Source organism: Ctenopharyngodon idella, chromosome 7, assembly GCF_019924925.1.
Source record: "Ctenopharyngodon idella isolate HZGC_01 chromosome 7, HZGC01, whole genome shotgun sequence".
NCBI classification, from domain to species: domain Eukaryota; kingdom Metazoa; phylum Chordata; class Actinopteri; order Cypriniformes; family Xenocyprididae; genus Ctenopharyngodon; species Ctenopharyngodon idella.
The window spans coordinates 12,219,293-12,243,459 of NC_067226.1; the positions used below are offsets into that span (position 1 = coordinate 12,219,293).

General features: G+C 37.2%; 2 protein-coding genes across 6 annotated transcripts; one reads left to right on the forward strand and one right to left on the reverse strand.

Annotated features, from left to right (window-relative positions):
* The first annotated feature begins 577 nt into the window (after positions 1–577).
* On the forward strand, positions 578–12,510 carry arhgap1 (Rho GTPase activating protein 1). 4 transcript variants are annotated; one of them, XM_051898719.1, is made up of 15 exons: positions 578–725; positions 3,998–4,142; positions 5,633–5,725; positions 5,809–5,896; positions 7,516–7,647; positions 7,750–7,836; positions 7,969–8,067; positions 8,170–8,280; positions 8,474–8,550; positions 8,715–8,792; positions 8,884–9,012; positions 9,234–9,337; positions 10,610–10,776; positions 11,019–11,121; positions 11,431–12,510. In XM_051898719.1, the coding sequence occupies exons 2-14, from the start codon at positions 4,007–4,009 to the stop codon at positions 11,083–11,085; spliced, it is 1,368 nt and encodes a 455-aa protein (XP_051754679.1). In that variant the 5' UTR covers positions 578–725; positions 3,998–4,006; the 3' UTR covers positions 11,086–11,121; positions 11,431–12,510. The 4 variants fall into 4 exon arrangements, with proteins under 4 accessions (XP_051754679.1, XP_051754676.1, XP_051754678.1 ...); XM_051898717.1 differs by lacking the exon at positions 578–725 and adding exons at positions 1,261–1,333; positions 1,463–1,518 and having other exon boundaries at positions 11,019–12,510; XM_051898716.1 differs by having other exon boundaries at positions 11,019–12,510.
* Positions 12,511–14,951: 2,441 nt separating this feature from the next.
* On the reverse strand, positions 14,952–24,154 carry atg13 (ATG13 autophagy related 13 homolog (S. cerevisiae)). Of its 2 annotated transcripts, XM_051898714.1 has the most exons (18): positions 23,935–24,154; positions 22,505–22,585; positions 22,327–22,407; positions 22,103–22,222; positions 21,926–21,972; positions 21,679–21,819; positions 21,086–21,126; positions 20,902–20,998; positions 20,705–20,803; positions 20,392–20,485; positions 19,512–19,610; positions 19,043–19,138; positions 18,715–18,854; positions 18,541–18,628; positions 17,253–17,330; positions 17,020–17,133; positions 16,145–16,273; positions 14,952–15,793 (listed from the first exon to the last, which is right to left on the reverse strand). In XM_051898714.1, exons 2-18 carry the CDS (start codon positions 22,571–22,573, stop codon positions 15,716–15,718), a joined length of 1,611 nt encoding a protein of 536 aa, XP_051754674.1. In that variant the 5' UTR covers positions 22,574–22,585; positions 23,935–24,154; the 3' UTR covers positions 14,952–15,715. The 2 variants fall into 2 exon arrangements, with proteins under 2 accessions (XP_051754674.1, XP_051754675.1); XM_051898715.1 differs by lacking the exon at positions 19,512–19,610.
* Between the last annotated feature and the right edge of the window lie 13 nt (positions 24,155–24,167).

Below are 24,167 nucleotides of genomic sequence, written 5' to 3' on the forward strand. Positions count from 1 at the left end.
GCATCTATGTATTTGGAATGCAGAGACAATTAGTATTAAGATTAATTTAATAAAATTGTGAGGCCGTGCATTTTCACTGAATTGATCAATGAATGCTCTTATTACCAAATTCCTGTATTTCACACCAAAATTTCTTGCAGTGCTAAAATAAATTACATTTCTGGACATGGTTTTGGGGTCTGTAACTTGTATACTTAAGCCACCATGATGCTTATTTATAATTTTAGTTACTTCCCCATTTTATCTCCCACCCCACCAAGTGGTCCACTTCATGATTAGACTTATTATAACGCCCACAAACTGAAATGCTTAATATGTCATTTTAATTCATTAAAAGACTATCTGTTGCTTTGCTCATAATGATGGTGTTGCTCAGATTCAGTGTTCCCTGAATGAAGGGGTGTTGACATGGAGGAGCTTTCTGATATTTTAAATTGCTCTTTGGATTTTCAGACCTGACAAAACACACAAGAAGCAGTATAACGTGTATACATTTTAATCCCGTTCTAGATAATTTCCTAATAAGTTGTCCATTGTACCAGCTGTAGCCTACTTCAACCAATAGTTATAATAGCAACATATTCTTGGGGGCGTGGCCATACGTCCTCCTCCTGCTGCATCCGGGCTGTTTACACTGAACTACACGGATCGCAAACCGGAAGTCCCACACGAAATTCGCAAGATTGACAGTTGTGAAGACTTCAATAGGGAGCGCTGAAAATTAGGTAAATGAATTTCCCATTATTTGACTTCACAAAACATGCAGGGTTTTGTTCAGTGTTTCCTCTGATCAGCATAAGCCTCTAGCCGTACGCCGTGGCAACACTAGTTTGAATTTCCGTTCTGTTAAGTCAAGATGAAACAGGTTTGCAGCTAGTTAGCTTAGCAGACTGTCGACTGATCACAACGAACCAATATGTACAGCATTTTTGCTTTAACGCCATCACTGAGAGGTAATCTGTTGCGTATTATTTAAATCACATGTCTGCGTGTTGACTCTGTTCTTGCCGAGTACACACACGGTTACGTGTCCAGATGTTGCGTTTCCTTAGAAACGCTGGGGAATCCGACAGTATCTGTCCTGAGAGGGGTCTAGACGTGTTGACTACGCCAGACGATGAAAAAGAGTCACTGTCCTTTTTACGCATTTAGGGAATCTTTATTTGGGATGTTGACAACGTATGCCGCAGTGTAACATGTTATATTCAATCTAAAAATAGCCATTTGTTCTTTATTATTGTTATTATTATTTTTATGCAGCTTTTATGTCCTCATATTAATTGAGAGACTTGCATGGAATCACCGCAGGGCCATGTAGAATGAACCAGTAATGGTAAATCTTTCACTACCTTCACAGTTTTAAATCTACCCATTTACCAATGTGATCATTTGAGGCGTGCAGAGATCATTTGTTGTGTTTTCTCTCCTCTGGATCCATGTGCGGATGGCGACGACACTGCAGAGAGATTAGCAGAAGCTCACCACAACACTCTTTGGTTTCACGTGCTTCATTCTGCGGTAAATGTGCTGAGCACATCTGAACCATGCTAAATGGCTCCCTTAGACCAGAAACAAAACAGATAATTATTACATTTGTAATAGCTTTTAGCAGACGTTTGGTAACTTATGAATGGGGATTGCTGCAGCAGAATGGAGCTGGTATGAGCGGCGTCTGACAGAAGACACTGGCACTCAAGATTGCTGATCTGCCACAGATAAACTACCATATATATGGAAAGAAGAAAGCAAGCTATGAGGACAGATCCCAGTGTTTTTTCTTCTTATTTTGTATTATTGATGAGATTATAAGTAATAGTGAAATCTTTGTTTATAAGGTCGTTCATTGGTATATGGTTTTATATTGGCAGTTATTTTTATTGTGGTCTTTATTATTGTAAACTCTTTTAAAAAGCATATAGTTTATTTTGGAGGTGTTGGGGTTTCTTAAGCTCTCTTGTTTTTAAGCTATCTTTAGGTTCTTTGTTTCTGTCTGAAGTGCTGGTTGACTTCCCTGACTGCAGCCTTGAAGCCTCTGAAGCACAACTGTGAATGAGGCGCATTGTTTTTGCTGATGATCTTGTGAACGGGGTAATGAATCAGAGAACCATTGTAGAGTACAACAGGACTGATTTTGGACGGGTGCTGCTTGGTCAGAACCGAAGGATATATGACATCAAAGATAGTTCAACAACTAGCTACATAAGAATGATGAGCTTCTCTATGTGATTTCTATGACTATAGCAAGATTGCTGTCAGTATTTACAACTAGGCTACGTAACTGAGATAAGCCATGTTCTTTAATCAAAGTGACAGATTAATCGTCACCTCACGTCACCTGGAGAATATTATGTTATCTCGTTATTTAAAGATATGGACATGGGTGTCACAGCAGAATGAAGGCTGTCTGTCACAGATGTTAGTAAATGTGAAGCTGGCTCTGCTATAGGGTAAAGGATATAAATAGGAGCATAGGGTGAAACTGAAATTTCTTGTTAGTATACGGCTGGACGGCCAAATTGCCGCGTGACACCAAAGCGAGGGACTGTCACAGCAGATCACTGTCTTGAGCCCTACTGACGCCTTACAGCTACACACATACACACAGATTTAAAAATATAGCACATTCACAATGCCATAGTATTTTAATACTAAAAGAATAAGTACAAAATATAACTATAACGTAATAAATGAAGAATTTAGTTTTAGTTTAGTTCCACAAAGCTTGACCCTGCCGACCCAAGAGGATTGATATTGTGATCATCATGATTATTGTGGCTAATAAAAACACTTGATGGTGTGGGTTATTTACATTGCATAGGGGTGTAATGTTCTTTTATGTGTTTTAATGTTTGAATGCCTGTTGATTAATGCAAAGACTTAATGTAAAGGCTAGTGAGGTTGTTCACTGCATTAATCCACTACATGATTTTCTCAATGAAATCTATGGGCAAGCTTGCAAATAAATGCACTTTGTACTGTTTTATGAATAGCTCAGCTTACCATATACAATGGATGGAAGCTTGTGATTAAATGATCTGGAAATAAATCCTTTTTTTAATCATGCTTTATTTAATGGACCTGATTTGCTATTTTAACAGACTTGAACGCAATGCAAAAACTGGTTACTGGTTCTTTTGAATGCAACATTAATGTAATGAAGAAATTAAATAGTTTGTCAACTATTAGTTGTGCAAGACAGCACAAAAGCAAAAGCTCAGTTGTTTCCCTTTATTCCACAACTGCTTAATAGTCCATTAGCTGTGTCATTATGAATAAAAACCTATCCTGATTAATAGAAATATTTATTTACATGCTGGTTTCCCTATTACAAAGCTGTTGTATGAGGCTGAGCTGACTGCGCTTTAAATTAAAAAAAAAAAAAATCTATAATTTTGTGCATGGGGCATTATTGTAAATGCCCTTGTTACAGTGTAATTACAGTTTTAAGTACTGAGTAATATTAATTAAGAACATGTACGTATTATAGCTTTAGGGTTAGGATTAGGGTTTGGGGTTAGTTGCACGTAATGTAGAATTTACTGTTATTGCTATAGTTAGCCTAGTACTTGTAAAATAACAAGGATGCTGTTAAATAAAGTTTTACCTAAATGTATGTATCAGTATCTAAGGCAGAAAACGAAATTAATATTGGCCTGTTTCTAATGTTATGTCATCATTACTGTGCCTTATTATGAAAGGTGTTTCTGTTAAACATTTCTCACAGAGATGGATTCATAGATAGCAAGACTATGTTACGAAACAAACTCAAAGGACCTGTTCAGCTTTTGTCATTGTGGTTACCCATGTGAGTCAGCCAGTTACTGATCAAGCAAGTGTATGCATGTGAAAACATTGCGTTTGCTGGACAGGCAGGAACCTAATGTGAAGGGAACTGAGTTTTTGCAGATTTTATTTTATTTTTTTTGCAGAACGTTGTGTGGTAGAGTATTATAGCTGTTCTGTGTCTAACTGTTGTGCGTGAATTGTGTTGTCTTAGAGGACCATCATGTCCTCTGACCTGCTGGTGGACCTTCAAGATGATCTGGGAGGAGATGACTCTCCTAGTGCTGCCCTGGACCAGCTCAAACTGGTACAGGACAAACAGTGGCTACCAGATGACCCTGTTAACCTGAGCAAATCCGGTGAGTGCGCATGAGTGGAAATTGTGTTTGTCATACAGGATAATAATGATGTTTAAATCTCTTTGCAGAATTATACTGATTGTATTGGAAGATAAAGCCATGTGAGAAAAAGGAAGCAATTTCCAGGAACTCTTAACATTTTTTTATCATGAATTTTAATCATATGCTTGTTATATTTAGACGCAAGTGAAACCTTCCATTTGACATAATTGTCACGGTCTATTTAAGAGCCAGCAGAGAACTCAAGTAGTCATGCAGCATTAGTCATACTGCACACAAACGCTTACAACACATGCATACACCCAGAGACGCACTTTACCACTCTTACCAAGGAGAGGACTATGACTGGACGGGTGTGTGTTTAGTGTAATTCCCACTGCCAGTGAAGCTCCGATGCTTCAGTAAAGTAGAATGAAAGTGATCTGAGAGGCTAACTTACCTCTTATCACTCTATTGCCATATACTCTATAGAGTGTGTTTGCTAAACTGGATGTTTCCACGCAGGGCTTGACATTGTTTTTGCTCACCACCCACTGTGGCTAGTGGTTTTTCAAAGTTACTAGCCACTCAGCATTTTCACTGGCCACAATTTTGTCATCGGGAAATTACGTTTTATATGATTAAAGTTGACTATGACATGAAATGTATAACACTACAGACACTACAGGTCATTATTAAATACTTTCTTAGCTCTGATAAGCTTGTGTGTAAAGTGTATGTATGTGTGTATATATATACTGTATATAGTTGTACTCGAAAGTTTACATAGCCCTTGCAGAATATGCAAAATGTAAATAATTGTAACAAAATTGCTATTGATATGCTGTCGATATGACCAATGGACATTTTATGGTCCTTTATAGTCTTGACTTTAAAACTGGTTATCCCAACCACAAAAGTGCAAACACTGTGAGCAGGTAGTGCTCATGGGAGTTGTAGTTTCGTGGTGTCACATTGCAATTAGTTTATTATTTCAGATGCATTTTGAGAAGACTGCAATTAAAATATATTTGTTGGCGGATGTTAAAGGGTTAGTTCACCCAAAAATGAAAATTCTGTTATTATTTTACTCACTTTCATGTCGTCACAAACCTGTAAGACCTTTGTTCATCTTCGAAACACAAATTAAGATATTTTTTAAGGAACTCCGAGAGGTATATGACTAGACAGCAATTAAACCACCACTTTCAAGGTCCAGAGGCATCGTTAAATTAGTCGACGTGACTGCAGTGGTTACCTTAATTTTATGAAGCGACGAGAATACTTTTTGTGCACAAAAACAAAACAAAAATAATGACTTTATTCAACAATATCCTCTCTTCTGTGTCATTCTCGTACGCTCTTTACGTTCAGAGCTTCCAGGTTCTACGTCAAGAGACATTAATATGTATCATTTTAAATTCAAATGATATTTTAGTATCCTGTCAAGAGTCTGTAAAAAATTTTTTTATTTGTTTGAAATGTGATATTCATTATATTCTTTCCTCTAGCTTCAGACATTAAAAGTCTCGGTGACACATCACATCTGTCCTGGGACGACCCCTTCTATGACATCGCCAGACATCAGATTGTGGAGGTGGCAGGTGAGGCGTTATTAAATGCATAAGTGTCACCAGCTAGCATTTATTCTAGTTCTAAAGTTCTTAATCTTTCCCTTTCTTTATAGGTGATGATAACTTTGGTCGGAAGGTCATCGTTTTTAACGCTTGTCGCATGCCCCCCCATCATCAGCTGGATCATCATAAACTTCTCATGTAGGCATCACTGCTCTTAATTGATTTATATGCTTCATTTGTAGATGCATCACGCTGGGCTTAATACACTGCATCAGCTATGCGTTGCCTTTTTCCTTAATATGGGTGGTTGGCATGATGACAAGGTTTATTATTTGTCCAAGCTATCATATGTAGATGAGCATAAGACACTTTAAAGTTCATGGTCAAGTGCAGAGAACACAAAAGTACATGAAACACTTTGATTATGATCCAAAGAGAGAAGGTGTCCTTAGGCAAAGCAAGAGAAGATATAAGCAGCGCTTTTTACTTGTCAACTGATGTTTTCTGTTTGTTTGTGCAGTTTATTTGGTTAATCCTAATATATTTAGGTTTTAATTGATATGTTAATTATCTATCATTAATTATAATCTTGAAAAATAATCGGTTCATTGTTAAAAGATACAAGCCTATGTAGATTTTGGAATAATATATTTTTATAATAAATAATTTTCTTTTTTGTTATCATGTGGTGTGACAAAGTAAGTTGGTATGACATTTAAAATAATATTCAGATAAAATTGTCATAGTTGTCATGTAAATGGTGTCAGTAAAAGTTTTATAGTGCAGTTCTGTTCACCACATTTATTGACTTAATATGAAACTAATTTCAGTAGACTAAAATGAATGCCATTTTTATAAAAAATGTCAAATGTCACATCATTTGGCAGTTTCAGGCATTAGTCTAGAAAAAAATGATGATTAAAGTTAGTTTAAAAATGACAAAATGTTAGAAATAAATACAGTACAACTGAATTTTTCATTTCATATTCTCGAAGGTTTCCTTCCTTCATTGTTTGCATAAATGTCAACCACTTAGTATATGCCAAGTAATGAATCAATCATGTGTTCAGTGGGTCAAAGCACCATAATGATCTAAGACATTGAAGTTTTTAATGAAGTGAAATCGAGACGGGCGTCTTGCATCTATTTAGTTCCTTATTATGAACTTCAGCAGTGGTCTGAGAGAATAATGGCTTGTGTAATGAAAACTACAGTAAATTTCACAGGCTGTAACGTAAAAATGAAACCTAAAAATTAAAGTTGCCAGATGACTCGCATATCAAGCATAGCATTAGTTCTGGCAGGCCGCGTTAGTCAAGCTTGCATCAGCTGACTCTCAGCTGATATACGTCTACCTATAGGAATGCGACGCCTATCACAGCATCCTTATATATATATATAAGGTCCATTCAGTATTATCAGCAGCTTTATCGCATTGCTCAGGAGCTAATTACCATACTCCATCCCCAGCTTCTCCTCTGTCCAGTCAGGACTTAGCCTTTTGATAGTCCTCTTCAAATCACAATTTTTTCTTGAATTATTTTGTTCATTAAATGATTGAACATTAATGATATCTTGGTTCTGTTCTGTTTAACCTAAGGGGAGTTATCGCTGCTCTCCCTGCTCTTATCCATGCTGGGCTGCATGGATAGGCAAGGAGTTCTTGCCCAGAACAGAACCATACCGCCAATCCATGGTCCTGACAGAAATATAAGTCTCATAAGTGAAGATTTTCCTTCTGTTTGTTTTAGTGTCTAATGTGAAGTTTTGATTTGGTGTGTATTTATTTATTGATTAATTAATATTTGTTTGTGCAGGTATTTGAAGCAGACTCTTGATAAGTATGTGGAGAGTGATTATACCCTCATCTACTTCCATCATGGCCTGACCAGTGAAAACAAGCCCTCTCTCAGCTGGCTTCGAGATGCCTATCGGGAGTTTGACAGGAAGTGAGTGATGCTTTTGTTAGTGAGTGGTTCATGAGTGCTTTAAAAGCAGTACACAAGAGCAATTGGTTCTCTCACACTTCAGTATCGCTGTGTCTGTTGCAGATATAAGAAAAATATCAAGGCGCTGTACATCGTCCATCCCACCATGTTTATCAGAACCATCCTTATTCTCTTCAAACCCATCATCAGGTCAGTGCCACACTATGCTCAATATGCTGAACTTCTGTCTTCAGTAAGGCTCTATTTTATTCTGTATTTGATCTATTAGATCTGTACCATAATCTGAGTCTCACAGCCTGTATTCTATACTTCATATTACAGCTTTAAGTTTGGCCAGAAGATCAATTACATAAATTATTTGAGTGAGCTGGAGGAGGTTGTGAAGTGTGATCAGCTGGTGATTCCCAGCAGAGTCAGAGAGTAAGAAATGATATATGCACTTTCATATATGCAGATATACATGCATGTACTCAGATCATTTTTTAGCCCAGAAGAAATTCAGTCAAGAGTTTCTTTGTGTAGGTATGACGATAAGATCCGTCTGTCCCTGAAGCCGTCTGTCGTCCCTGGACCGATCTCACCCCCCCATAGTCCTCCTCTTCCTTTCCAGCAGTTTGGTGTCCCGCTGTCAGAGTGAGTTGTCCCTACACTTTTCCTCTCACATCTGACACGGCTACTGTTACTGACGAAAAGCATGAAGCACCTTCATTCTTGAGTTAGGACTGAATGTACTCTTAATCCTGGCATTGCCATTTAGAGTTTTTTGGAGGAGCTTTGCTTATTGAGATGTGAGATGTTTTTTGTTGTTGTTGTTGTTTGTAATCAGATTGAGACACAGGGCGGCAGACTCCGAGGGAATTCCACTAGTCATGCGTGATACTGTTGGATACCTGCAGGAGAATGGTTGGTCTTTTACTACTTTATATATATTTTATTGCCTTCATGGGTTGAAATTGTCTGGTTAGCTCACAGTCATAGGAGAATGGTATGTAGATTATTGTAAATGTACTTATTTATTTGCTTTGCTTATTTGAGAATGTGAATTTCATTCCCATCTTCATTTGTAGGTCTCCAGACAGAGGGAATATTCCGGCGTTCTGCAAATGTTTCTTTGGTTAAGGATATTAAGCAGAAATATAACTCTGGTAAAGTCATGTGATGCTGTATACACATTTCCTGTTCATAAGATCGATTTGACATCAGTCCTCAGAATTTTGCGTCTGTGTGCGTCTGTAGGAGAGGAAGTGAGTTTCTCTCAGCTGGACAATGTCCACTTGGCAGCTGTGATTCTAAAGATGTTCCTCAGAGAACTGCCAGAGCCGCTGCTCACCTACCAGCTCTACAATGACATTGTCAACTTCCACAGTGAGAACACAAACACAAAACACACTCACATACCACCTCCAAATACCAGCAGCTTCCAGAAAGCTCACACACACACACAAACACGTCTTTACACCTCCTATACTGACATTTGTTGACTGATTTGTTTTTGCATGCAAACTACTTACAGTTAGCCTTGAAAGGGACAAATGCCCACACACAATTTGACATAATCTTAGTTTGCATTCCTTGTGTGTTATCAGATGTTGGCACTGAGTCTCAGGCAGAAAGAATTCGGAACATGCTGATGTCACTTCCTGAGGAGAACTATGCATCACTGCGCTTCCTCATACAGTTCCTTGCTCAGGTAATACTCTTCATAATCAGCAATTTTCCACAAGATTTTATTTAAGACTTTTTTTTAAATTTTGTAATTTAAATATTTTACATTTAGAATTTTAAATCTAACTTCTTTTTAATGTTTAACATTTATTTTAAAAATTATATTTACTATTATGCTTTTTCAGATATTACCTTGAAGTTAGGGTAGGCAATTTCAGACAGGCTAGCAATAACAAGTTAGCTTTGAAAGCATAAGAACCCACCCTCCCATCTGCAAAGTGTCACGAGAGACGACCTTAAATTACCTCATGTCTCAAAGCATTACAATAATAATGAACGTAAACTTACAGAGCTCTAGTTGTACCAACTGACTGCTGCAGATTTATTTCAGCGTTGATTGCGTTGACATAGAAACGCATTAAATCCGATTCTGAGGATGTGAACAGCTCAATATTTTGGTTCAAGGGGAACTGTTAAAGGTGGCTGTTGTTTTTTTTGGTGCTCTGTGACTGTCTACAACTCTGCATAGTCTTACGGAACACGCTGATGACCAAATGCAATGATTGGATGAACATTGTTTTGGTCCTCTGACTTCCACATGTTTTAATATTTAGACCACTTCTATTATTGATTACTATCAGGATGTGAAGAGAGTTTCAACCAGTATAACAAAAAGTGTTTATAAAACAAATTGCCTACCCTAACTTTAAATGTAGTGTGTAATATAGCTGTTTATGAATATAAGAGGTCTGCAAAGTTAAAAGTGCACAATAAATGGAATTATTGTCTCCGAAAAGAAAGAACCACATTTTCATAGTGTCAGCCTATGATTTTTATTGGCTGCTACGAACAATGTCTACTTTGACCCACCTTCAAACACTGTAGTTGTAGCTGAGGACTGGAAGAGTTTGGTTTGTTTTGTCGACATGTCGAGAAGATGCTGTTTTCTGCACTGCAAAAGCAAATCCACTTTGCGTTCACTTCCAAAGGATGAGGACTCAGGCTATATTATGAGAAAATTAGTGTTTTTTTGCCCTTGGATGCATGTAAACCTGCTGTAGGAGACCCCCAAAACAAAATTAGGAACCTTTAAAATAGCATAATAAGGGCATTTTAAAATAATGACATTCAGTTTTTTTTTTTTTTTTATTATTATTAAACGTTTATTCAGGTAAACTGATAATTATACAGGTAACCTCAATGTAGCCATAAATATCCCTGCTAATCAATCTTGCTCAGTATTTGTTTCCTGCTTTCTCCATTAGTGTTTGTGATCTTTATTGTTATTGATGTGCAGGTATCTGCTGAGAGTGAAGTCAATAAGATGACCAATGCCAACCTGGCTGTGGTGTTTGGACCCAACTTGCTTTGGGGGCAGGATGCTTCCATGACACTCAGCGCGATCGGACCAATCAACAACTTCACCCGCATCCTGCTTGACCTACATCAGGAGGTCTTCACTCAGTGAGGAGCAGGAGAACTTTTTGCTTTGACTCCACCCCGGTTATTGTCCCACCCCATTCCATAGCTTTGCTCCTCTGCTGTGTCCCGTCCTTTGTGTCTCCTTCAGTATTGCCAAATGCATGAGTATTTCAACTGGGTGAAGCTGCACAAAAAGGATACTAGAAGGCGCAGAGCGGTCAGGCTTTCACAAAATTTTAGGCTGTGATTAAATTCTGACAATCACCTTTTTTTCTCTCCCGCAGAAGTCATGTAGCTGCTGTCAGACATAATGGTACTGCACAGGCACAAGAGTTTTATAAGGTCTGTTAGCAGAGGCCTTAATCAATAAACCAACAAAGAGTACAGGTAGCCATTTTTTATTTTCATTATTTTTTTAGTAGCTCATCAGCTGTACTTTGGATGTGAGTTAATTTCATTTTTCCGAGAAGTAAAATTAGACTAAATGCACACATCCTCTATTTTTGTATGCCATAGTTGGCACAAGCTATGGAGAAATATAAAGCACTACTACTCAAACTTGAAACACTTATTTTAAATATGCTTCTTTCTTATTACATAAAGTATATGGTATTATGCATTTATATTATCAAATCATTATATTATTATTTCTATTATCCATTCCATCTTCTTCTCTTTTTTTTTTTGGTGTCTCAGTGGTTCCAGGAACAGGGCAGATACTTTTATGGCCAGCACAAATTTCCTGATGAGGAAACAGGAAATTCTTCTTTAAACACCTGAATGAATATATATATATGAATATATATATATATATATATATATATTCAAATTGTATGTGTGGAGTTTTGTGTATTTTGTGTGTAGTCTTTTCAGTAATGCTGTTGTATTATATTATACCCCAGACATTTATTTTGGCCAAAGATTATATGACTAAAATGGTTATGTGGTAAAAAAAAAACATTTTGTAACTAGAAGACGTACTGCCTGTTGGGGACAGTGCCATTACGCATGGGTGCATTTGAAACAAAAGCCCAAACAAGATTATGGAATAGGAAACAACAATTTGATGTCATTTTGTCCTCTTAGTAAAACTGTGGTTTTTATCTATGAGGAAATATATCATAGTGCAATGAGTTATTGCTGGTGTCCGAGTACATAAAATCTAAGTACAGCAACATTTCAGTTGTATCACAGGGCTCTGTTTGTGGAGTGGGAGTTTCCCCTTCTCTTTAATTTCATGATTAATGGATATGAACCGTCAGGATTTTGCACAAAGGAGGCTTGTTTCATGATCTGAAGTCCAAAAGAACCATAAAGCAGGTACTTTGGTACTAATTATTTAGCACTAATGAGTTGTGTCATATGCCTTGATATTGAATTGTAACTGTTTACTGTGTCATGCAAATGTCCTATTCATGTCAATACATCTGAGAATTGACATGTGGACCAGTGGCTTAAATAGTTTTAGACAAGCTCCCTCAAACCCACGTGTCTGTGTGCCTTACTGGAGTGAATTGGCGATGCTGTTGAATTGAATTCCCCTTCTCTGGACAGATCTGTGAACTTTGTGCCATTCTGTTGTATCTGTATCAAAACACATACCTGTTTACCTGTACTGTAGACGTGTATCTCTGGTTTCCAGGTGGAACTTTGCATTACTTCTTTTGTGAAGGTTCTTCCATTTTGGCTGTTAAAATGTATTCTGTGCTTTTGAAATCTTTACTTTTGTATATCATGTTGTGAATTCAGAGTAATAAATTGTTAGAGATGGTGTAACATTTTTTTCCTTTTGTGGGTTTGTTCTTTAAGCTTTAGAACATCCACAGGTTGTGGTGAGCAAATAAAAAAAACGATAAAGGCAGAAAAAAGCAGGCATTTAATTGCCTTTTACATATTTTGTCCCAGTAATAGGCCTAACCTCCCTGGGAGTATAATAAACTGATAATAAATACATTTAAAAACAGTTATATAATATTTTGGAACTCCGTCATTGCAAATAACATCATCCAGATTCTAGAAAGTACAGGAATGTCATATAAATTAAGAATACAAACAAGAATACAGATACAGAAAGACAGAGGATGATTATACATCTTAAATAATTCCATATGATTATATATTTCAATGTAATTATTAAAAAAACAATTTTTTGAGGTAGGCTGCATATAAAATGAATCTTGTTCTGGACATAATTGTGTTGTTATTTGAGGTTGGCATGTTCTAAATGAATCAGAAACAGGTCATGCCCTGCTTATAAATGTGCATGTGAGTGTATCTGACAGAGCAGAGGTGTGGGTAATGGCAATTTGTGTGCGTGTCTACAATGTGATAGGGACTGTGTGATGATGTGTATGCACTGTTCCTGTAGGGAGGAGATTCTCTGGCTTCTCAAACCCAGCTGAAGCTCAGTTTCAGGGGCGGTAGAGCTCACCAGAGGAAACAGAGCTTTGCTGACCTGCAAAGAACAAAAAGTTCCAGAAGCAGTTTTAAATACCCACATGTAACCTACATCCAGTACTTCCACATACTCTGTGCAGCGATGTTTCTCTCTTTACCTGCTCAAGACCAGTGAAGGCCACCCCAAGGTTCACTCCATTTCGGAAGAATGTCAGCGTTCCAGCGCTCAAGTCCAGCAGAATTCCAATGACTGTATTTCTTTCATAAAAAGGCTCTGTGTATTTTCGACTCCTTCCATTATGCCAGACGAAGCCTTTGTATGATAGGCCCCAACTCTCACTGTCGAAGCCTTTGAAGAAAGAAACGAATCATAACGAAAAAATAAACAGTTTCAGAGATTCAAAGATAAGTATTGTGCCGTAGCACATTAATTATCTCCCTGAAATTTGGGTGAACAACATGGGCATTTCTAAGAGTAACATGACTGTACTCACCTATTAGGTTAATGTACCTTTGGTCCCCTGTGTGAAGCAGTGCATTTTGGGTACCAACCCCCACCATCACAGAGCTTCCATATGGAGGCTCAAGGAACTCAATCTCCCAGTAATGCTCACCGTAAGTGAAACCTTATGCAGAAATATGTGTTCTTAAGTAATGAAGTGCTTATTCTACATTTAGCAAATTCAGTTTTGCTCAAAACGACTACAGGATACTCTACAACTGTAGAGCATTATAAAAAAACCGTATTAGCATTAGTGCAAACAAGCACTCAGTGTTCAACGTATTATCACTGGACGTCCATACACTATGTATAACCCCAATTAAATGTAACATTGCACTTCAGTACGATAATACTTGAGAACAACAAAAAACAGCAAACAGCGCTATTCACTCAGTAGTCTCACCTTTGCTGCCTCTGACCCCTGCGGTACCCTGACTGTCCAGCAGAGGGCTGACATGAAAATACACGGCCTGTCGGCATGGAGACAGATGAGCATCAGGAGATTTACTGTCCGGATCCCATTCCCAATTCTCCCAAGTGTGACCTCTAAACAAGCGCAACATTTGTTCTCTACAACATAAAACATACACATCATTCACTATGCAGTAAGGAAAGAAACCCGCTTCCCAAAGCCCCCCATTAACCAAAATCAAAAATAATTTGCTCTCATTATTAATATTTAGAAGTTAAATATACATATAAGGTACGTAATACTTATAAGTTATTACATTAAGATGACTGACTATACCATGCCGAGTAATCTAGCCTATTTCTTGACATTTTAAAGCGTGGAGACCTATCAGACGGGTGAGCACGACCTACACAGCACGTAGGCTATTACTATAAAAAAATATAATCTAGTACGTGACTTACCAAGTGTACGTTTACCAAGTTACGTAACCCGAAGTTATGAAAAGTAACTAAAACTTACTTAGGCGTTTGAAATCCGAAGGAAGGAAGACTGCAGTCTCCTTTACATAAGGGTGTTCAGACAACTGGACGATAGAAAAACATTTCACAACCGCTGTCAAAACAACACTGGATTTATCCTAATATGGATGTAGGCGTGTTTGTGCTATTGCACTCATGAATTTTAACATAGCCAATGCTGACGTTCCTTGATAGCCTTCCAGTAACGCACCCTAATACATATTCATAAGCCAAACCTTCGCCATCCTATTGGACGGACGTCGAGCTCACATATATATTCATTAGCTAATGGAACTCCAAAGTTTGCCTCAAGGAGACGCAGTTTTTTTTTTTTTTTTTTTTTTTTTGACAAGTTCAGGTTATAGGAGAGAAAAAAAACCAGGCTGTGTGAAATAAATCAGTTTATTACACAACATTTACATGCCATATTAACAAAGTGAGGGGGAAAAAGAAGACACTTAAAATAATTAAAGAAGGTCCAGCTCCTGACTTGCCAACATAAGCTTTAAAAAAAAAAAAAGAAACATTGCTCACCATTCAAAGACCTGACAAGTAGTAATGATAAACTGTCCCTAATTAAAGAAAGGATGAAAAGTTAAGGTAAAATGAATTTACAGGAAGCAGGTAGGCAGACACAGACTCACAATTCACTGTTGTCAATGTTCACTGTAGTGTCGTTCATGTGTAAGCGTCTAAAACAAAACTGGACCTATGCTCGTATTTTCCTTCACATTGATGTTGTAAAGACTTCAGATAGTGTCACTGGTACAGTGACAGAAATGTGTGTCAGTGACTAGTCGGTGTGCTGGATGTGTTGTCATGATGAGCAAAACAAAAATAAAGGCTGGTACAGGTTTATACATTCATTACAGTGAGCATTACTTACACAGTTCTGCTATCTTAATAAATATAAGGGTGGGAGAATTAATGTTGCTCTTCCTTTAACAGATGCTGTCTGTCACCAAGCCAGTGGATTCATCTTATGCTGTACCTCAGTTCACTTTTTTCCTTAATGATGATTCTCTTCATAGACCATTGCACATGGTAAAATTGACACAAAACATGGTTAATGAAGACATCCGATGAAAGATGCCTCAGTGAAGGAAGCAGGACGAGTAGAGAGGTTGTGAAGGATGCAATCTCTGTTCTGTTCTATTGTAGGGTGTCTACAAACGCATCAAACTCATCAATGTTCTTCTCATAAATGGCCAGTTTCTCTGGAAGAGAGTCCTGCAAAAATACGTTCACCAAACATTTAACTATAAACACATCACAATGTTACAGATGTTAAAACATCATACTACAACATGAATATAATGAATCAGTCACCCTACACATAAATAATACTTGCAATTATTTAATAGTTCTTAATTTTATTATCAACACAATTAAATTTTTACATTAAGATTTTAACAGCAAGCCTGGTTTGTTGCTTAAAAATCCCTGTAATGTAATCATACCTATATGAACACTCTGTCTCTATTTTATGTATATTCTCTTGCTTTAAAGGTCATCCTGTCCCATTTAGACTGCAAAAATGTTCAGTATGTGCTGTGACGTGAATATATGTTTGTTTCTCACCAAGTCCTCAGCCATAGACTGAGCGCTGACATCGATGGACAGGCTTGCGAGTTGAGGAGGGTTTTGAAACTCTCTATAGAAAGTGCCCAGATCCATTGGCAGAAGGTCATCCTTAGAGAATGCTGGTTTCTGTTTGGCACACATAAAGACAGAACTGGCCTTTAAACACATTATGAACCATATCTGCCTATTACCTTACTTACTTCTTAGACGGTTTGACTAAATAAGATAATCAATACTTGCTTGTTTACACAATTGGTTTTGGAGTCCAATTCTCATGTCTTAGCTGCCCACGCTAAACAAGATAGTCTTTTTTCGTTTTCTTTCTCTAACATTTGTATTGATTCTTAGCTCAATACTAGAGCTCTGATCAAATCAGTTATGCTCTGTCATGCATAAACAGACTTAAAAAATAACATGATCAAGCTGCTTTGGGCCTTTCTGAGGCAACATCAACTAGCTTCAAAGACGTCCATTTGGTAAGGGATACTGCATCATTTAACACTGTATTTATGAAATAAAAGTAAAGACGAGTAAAGTCTTCTTTAGATTTATTAAACATCAATCTGGAGCTTTTTCTCAGGTTAGAGTCTAAGCTTCTTTTCAGATGAATAATTGTCTTGTCTGGATCTCTAGATGCTCTGTCAAGGGCTTGATAAACTTCCTTCTGCTGTCAAACCTCTCAAATGAGTAATCAAAAACAATAAAATGCCTACCAGTATCCATTTCTCTAATGATTCTGACCAGTCCACCATTCACTCAATGTTTTGCTAATACTGTGCCTTTCAATGTGCTTGCTGTAATTAAGATCTCAATATCTGTAGATGAAAGTAGATCTTGATAACTTTTTTTTTATTATGTGGTGGTAAACCTACAAAGTCAACCATGACAAAGTCCTCCTGTGGCTGTCCTCCGCTGTGGCTCGAGCTGTTTGAGTGCAGGCTGCCTTGCAAAGGAGATGAAGGGGCCGGAGATGGAGGAGGGTGCACCTGCAAACAGAGAAAAACATGAGGAGACAGTGGAGGATGCAGCTGCACGCTAAAGATATGTAGTGGGTTCGCTTAATCTGCATTATATAATAAGTATGGGTGTTTTTTGGCTTCAATACCATTGGGTCATTCTCCTCCAGGTCATAGACTCTTGGAGCGAACGCAGCAAAAGGAAGATCCAGACTGTTTGTCGTCACCTGGAGTAACACATGTTCACAAAAACATTGCATTTTTAAGGTCTGGCATGGGCTTGCCCCAACTTTGTTAAATTAATTTATAAAAAAAAGTGGACAGATTGTGGCACTGGTACTAGGTCTATCATTAGAGGAATTTGCGAGGTGCCATAAATGCGAACAACTTTTGGACAAAAAGCATTGTCTGTAATAGGGAGTATTTATTGGAATAGCTTACCACGGTCAGTAAGACAGTGTTCTACATGTTACACTTTTAAAGATCACCTTAAATAAGTGGCTTATGTAGAACCAGATGTGTAAACATTTTTAAATAATGTATTTTAAATAATGTGTTTGGGGTATGTGTCCTTGTGTGTACCTGCCTAGGGACTACGGATGTAAATTAGCAATGTTGCTATAAATCCAGCTTGTTTACATTTTGTATTTTATACTAATGTTCATTAACATGCATTATCCCTATCAAAGAAATAAACAAATCAAAATGTTTACCTCCCACTGAACATGAAGTGACTTTGTTCTTTGTGTATGCTGCACTTATCAGTAACATTTTATATATTATATACTTATTATATACGTTATTAGCAAGTATTGGCTTATGAATATTAAAAAAAGAAATTAATACTTTTATTCAGCAAGGTTGAATTAAATTGACTGGCATTTTTAATGTTACAAATGATTTGTATTTCAAATAAACGCTGTTCTTCAGATCTTTCTATTCATCAAAGTATTCTGGAAAAAAAAGTATCAGAGTTTCCACAAAAATATTTAGACAGCAAAACTGTTTTTAACATTGATAATAATAATAAATGTTTCTTGAGCATCAAATCAGCATATCAGAAAGATTTATGAAGGATCTTGTGACTGAAGACTGCAGTAATGATGCTGAAAATTCAGCTTTGCCGTCACAGGAATAAACTGCATTTTAAAATATATTAAAATAGAAAACAGTTATTTTAAATTGTAATAATATTTTTTTTATATATATTTTTTTTATTAAATTCAGCCTTGGTGAGCATAAGAGACTTCTTTCAAAAACAATAAATGACCTCACAGACCCTAACATTTTGAATGGTAATTCTTTGCTTAACAAATCAGTAGTTCATGTAAAAAGATAAGGGATTTATATGAGAACATATAAACAATTTCAATATACATTAACTGATGATGTAATGTTTGTTCTGAAAGTTATTATAAATTATAAGTGTATTCTAACCTGAGTGGTGGCTTTGTTGACGAAAGCTCCAACTTTCCTGGTAAAGGTTGTCTCTAAAGCATCAGAGGGGGACACAGTCTTCACCTCGCTACCACAAACACACACGGAATCAAAATTTACTGAATTGAAAAATTAAAAAAATCAGTATTAAATAGAATCTCTTCACGATCTTACCTGCTACAGGATGTGGGTGGTGCTGGCTGAGGGGACTGTCCAGTGGGGCATGATGGGATACGACCATGCTCAGCTGCAGTGCCATGATTAGGTTGAGCCGGCACCTGCGGGACTCCACCTTCTTTACCCGGCACGACCATCTGATTAGGTAGAGAAACACACACATGGCCACCTCGGTCAGGGCACAATGACACACAAACATACACACACACACACAATTCTGAAGACAGGTGCAAGTAATTCCCAGCAGCTGGTCAACATCAGAGAGGATGAAAGGCATGAAGTTAGGACAGAGAGGGTGGGGCCTCTGCATATGTGTGGGCCGTACCTGGTGAGGATGTGCAGCAGCAGTACAAGCCGTAGGATGGCACAAATCCACAGTTCCCAGGGCAGGAGTCTGATATGACAGACGAGAGCTGTACAGCTGAGAGAAAGAGTGAGATTCACGTCACAATAGGAGTCAAATGTCAGATTAAGAGCCCTTTTAAAGTCCGGTCCTGTATAAACCTCACTGCAGAGCAGAGAGCAGAAGGGAACAGAGAAGTGGTCAGAGCAAACACAATAATGCTTCAAACAGCAGGCAGGTGAGCTCAAGGAGAAAGCAGCAGTGATTGCAGAATTCAAACAATTTCTTGGGTGGGTATTACTGTATAACTCTCTTAATTAAAAGGTTATACAAGGTTATGAAAGGTAAGCAGTGGGAGTATAGGTTACTGGGCCAGGCCACACACACACTTTGTAATTAATCTACCAGCTGCATGCGTGTACACACACTTACACACACACACTGGACTCACTTGCTGTGAGATGCCAAGCCCCACGAGGGGAACCTTCAGTGTGGCCATCAGAGCCGGCTTAGGTGTCTTAAAATGTGCCTTACTTACAGTACACACACACTACATGCACACAGAAAGAAAGAAAGAAAGAGAGAAAGGAAGAAAAACAAGGGCAACAGAAATGAAAGCACTACCACATAAAAGGGGAGAGAGAATCTGATGCCATGGCCACACGAATGGCCGATACTGACTTTCTTAACATTAGTCTTCTTCACCCTGTAATACTACATAGTATAGCAAGACCAGTGTTATTTTAGTATTATTCATATTCTATACTATTTTAATATTTATTAATATTTTGAAATAGCTTTTATTTTTATACTTTCATTTTAATTTTACATTTATAGTCATTTTGTGTTTTTGTCTGTTTTATTAGTTTAAAAAAAAATTCTATTTCACTTTAATTTAGTTTTATTTCAGTTTTAGTAATTTTATTATTTCAACTTAGTTTCCAAGTTTTTAACTTTAAGTTTTTTTTTTTTATTCCTGAATTTTTTTTACTAGTTTTAGTTAACAATAAACACAAATAAAGACACAAGTCTAACCAAACACAGTGGAAAATAATGAAGAAAATACTTAAGAATAGGTTTTTACTACACAGCAATCTCAGATCATATTCATGACTGGAGGAATACAAAAAAAAAATCATAAGAATGAGACCTGTTCATCACGGAACTACTGAAGACTCATGAATGAAAACAGCTTATCCATTAAGAGAGTTTAACAGTTAATCTCTTAATGACAGGCTGCACTGCACCTGTATTAAGGCTTGACCTGTACAAGGATGGTGGTAAAGGGTTACTTTTGATGGGACAGGAGTAGGTGATAGTGACGGCATTACCTGTGATGGTGGTGAGGTGGAAAAGGACGTGGTGCACACCTCCTGAGAGTCTTCTATTCCTGCATAAGTCCCTCCCTCATCTTCTCCAGGTGCTCTAAGAGAGAGAAATGAGAAAAGAGGTGGTATGAGACCAGAGGTTAAGGAGCAGAGTTATCATTTTGAATCTCTGTACTATAAGTATGTTGAAGTGAACCACTGGTATTGACAGTTTAATTCCAACTCATCTCGAAAAAACAGAAATAACAAACACATTTAAACATTGTTAAAAAGGCTAGTATAGTGTATCTATAGTGTGACTATGATTTTTACGCACCTGTAACTGCAAGGATGCATGTGTGCCATATTAGTGAAGGGACGCTCCACAAAATGATCAATGATGATACCCATGATGGGGCCTGTCCTCTCAAACTGCCTGTGAAAAAACACAAAGACAACATCTTGCACAAAACTACAATAACCAGAAAGTCCAATCTTTTAAATGTATTGTATACGGGAAGCCGTAATGTATACCTTGAAGACATGAGGGCCAAATTAGTGCGATATGCACAGGACAAAGTGATGGTGCCTATAGGAGTGCCTACAACACCCACTCGCACTGACTGGAACCCTGCAGAGAGACATGAAGAATATGAACAAATACACAGCTCTCCATGTCCCTTATTAGTATTTTGAAGTGAGCTCCTCACAGAATTACCTTCCCCGAGACCTGTCAGCTGGACATCTCCAAAATAGATCCTATCAAAGAGATATTAAGATTAAGATAATGTCAAATCAATTCATTTATTTATATAGCGCTTTATACAATACAGATTGTTTCCAAGCAGCTTCACAGTAATAAACAAGAAAATAACAGTATTAATGTTGCAAAGTTCTTTAATTATTAAACAAATACAATTTCATATGAAAAGCAGCTGTAAAAAGTATCATTATTCAGCTCAATTTAGTTCAATACTGATTAAATTTAGTTCAAAAGTGTTAATTTTGCAACATTCATTAGTTATGAAACTAACTCAGTTGTCATTATTCAGCTCAAATCAGTTAGTGTTGATTCAGTTTAGTTCGATAATAATGCAAAGTTCATCAAATTATGAAACAAGCTTAATTCAGCTATAAGCAGCTCTACAGACAGCAATAGTGTAATTTATTCACTTCAGTGTTGATTCAATTCAGTTCAATAACAGTGTAAAGAACTATATCAAGATCTGATTGTACACATTTTCCCTGCATGAAATCATGTATTAGGTATTATGGGGCTTTGTGGAGCATAGAAGAAAGTGTGTTGAGTACCTGTAGAGTATGACATAATCATGGCCTTGTTTACGTGAAAGCTTGTAAGCAGGTGTCACCCTTGTGATGGCTAGTAAAGACTTGAGCAGCAGAGACAGCCGATTATAAACTGTATAGGACACTTTTATGTCCTTATCACACCTGGAAAAAAAATGCAAACCCTAGTTATGTCATGGTATATGTTTAGAAAGTACCAATATATACACAGAGCAGTTGACAGCAGTGTAGGGGATCCGAGTATGCTTACTTTTCATTCATTTCCAAACACCATGTCTCCAGCTCCATGGAGTCTCCCTGCATGGGTAAACAAAACTCATTAATACTCAAGTAAAAATCTCTTTGAGTTATGCAGTTTAAACGTTTTGTTTCATGTTTATCAAGATACTGTTATTATATAGACGGTGAACTAAAACAAAGACTAGACCTCTGAGGTTTTGAGGGAGATCTCCACACACATGGATCGGCCGATGCCAGGCAGCTGTCCAGCAAGAGCTTTTTTTGCCTCATGAGTTACCTCAGGGATGTCTTTTATTGCCAGATTAAACTGAGAGAACATAAAGACACACACAGACACAGAGAGTTTATGATAGTTCATGATGTAAAAAAAACAGGGCCCATTGTATAAGGAGCATCCTGAACGTGTCTTACCCAGTCTGAACCTGTCGGTGATGAAGATGAGCAAGTGCTGATCTTCTCTCCAAGTCGGGCTTGAACTATAACCTGCACCGTCTGAAAGACACACAGGTAAAGCAAAGGACATCATCACCCTGTCAACTGGGATACCAGATTTCATGGATGCAACAAAACCTTAGTATTGTTTTGTCACCTTCAAGGCAAAGAATTTGATGAATTTATCCAAGTCTTTCTTGTCCTGTGGGCTCAGATCACTATCCATTGTCGCATAAGCCTAAGGCATACATACAAAAGACAAATAGTAGCAAATACTTTACAAATAGTAGCACAATAACTGAAAAGGTATATAACACAGATAATTGAAAGTCAAGTCATTTAGTAGGATGGCCCCCTTAAGAACAATGTACATTTATTTTTAAAATTATAAAATATTTTAAAATCATAACATATGTAGATACAACATCTACAAGATGACGATTTATCAGCCAAAGTGCTATCAAAGCAAATAAATAGGAATTATTCAATGAGGCCAACTTACTCCAAGCCGGGAACAAGAAGCCCCCTACAGGTAAACTTTTACAGAATGCATAAATGACTTTTGCTACCATTCTTATTTGTCATTAATGTAAATTACTAAATCATCTATTCTATTTAAAATTGTATTTTGACAATTTAGTTGAACATTTGAATAACTGATGACAGACAGCAGAATCTCAGCAAAAGACACTCAACTAAAAAGTACATTTATTCTATTACTTATATACAGGCACATGAATACATTTTTAATTGCCCATATTTTAACTGAAGATGTCAATAACAACACTGAATGATTTCACTAAGTTATCCTTTAGGTTTTATTAATAGCGAATATGTCTGAAATGTACCTCTCTAACTCATGCAATTATAGAATAAACACTATATTATATGTTATTACATTATTACATTATAATAATATGCCACTAGTGCCTTCTATGCCAATTCTGAGGGCAGAATTATATTTTCACATTAAAGTAAAAACAGTATTTCTTTTACTTCACAAAGTCTAAAAACATTAAAAACATCCACAAATCCCTCATTAACAAAGACATGAAACTTTGATATTCAACATAGATCAATACCTTCCAGAGACATAAAATGAGATCACTTAACCTCAAAACTGACTAAAAATGTTGATATTCAGATGACATGAAAAAAATGAAGAAGAGCATAACGTTAGACGTTTATCAAATGTGTTGAGCTGGGATTTTGTGCCATGTATGGTCAAAACAAAAAAGAAATATGGCGGTGGTGGTAGGGGTCATCTTTCGCACCATCCTACCTTAATAAACGAATTCACTGACGTCTTAGTGTCATTATCACTGTCGCGTCTCTATGACAGCTCGCCTCTAAGCATTTAAACATGTACTCAATAGAAAACAATAACAACAACAACAACACTCGTCTCTTCAAAAACACCTTTATAACAATCAATGTCAACTGACACTGAGTTCAACCGAGTAGAGATTCGAAAACAGCAGACTCGCCATTTGTTTCTGACAGCCAAACATCTAAAGTTGTTTATAATAATCTGTATGTCTGTGCAGTCAATGCTAACACCTTAGCAAAACACGCGCACATACTTACAGCTCATCACAGAGTGGAGATTCAACTGTTAACACGTAGAGTATGACGTTAACGGTGCAATACACCGTGGCAGATTGTGTGAAGCGATAAAATACAGCCTAAACGATCCTGTATTTTCAATTAATCACATCGCAGCACCACAACATCACACACTGACGGGCGCCCCATTTCTGTTTATTTTGCTTGTTTGGCTAGGTCAGGAATGACGTGTTGCCTGTACCGATTCAACGACA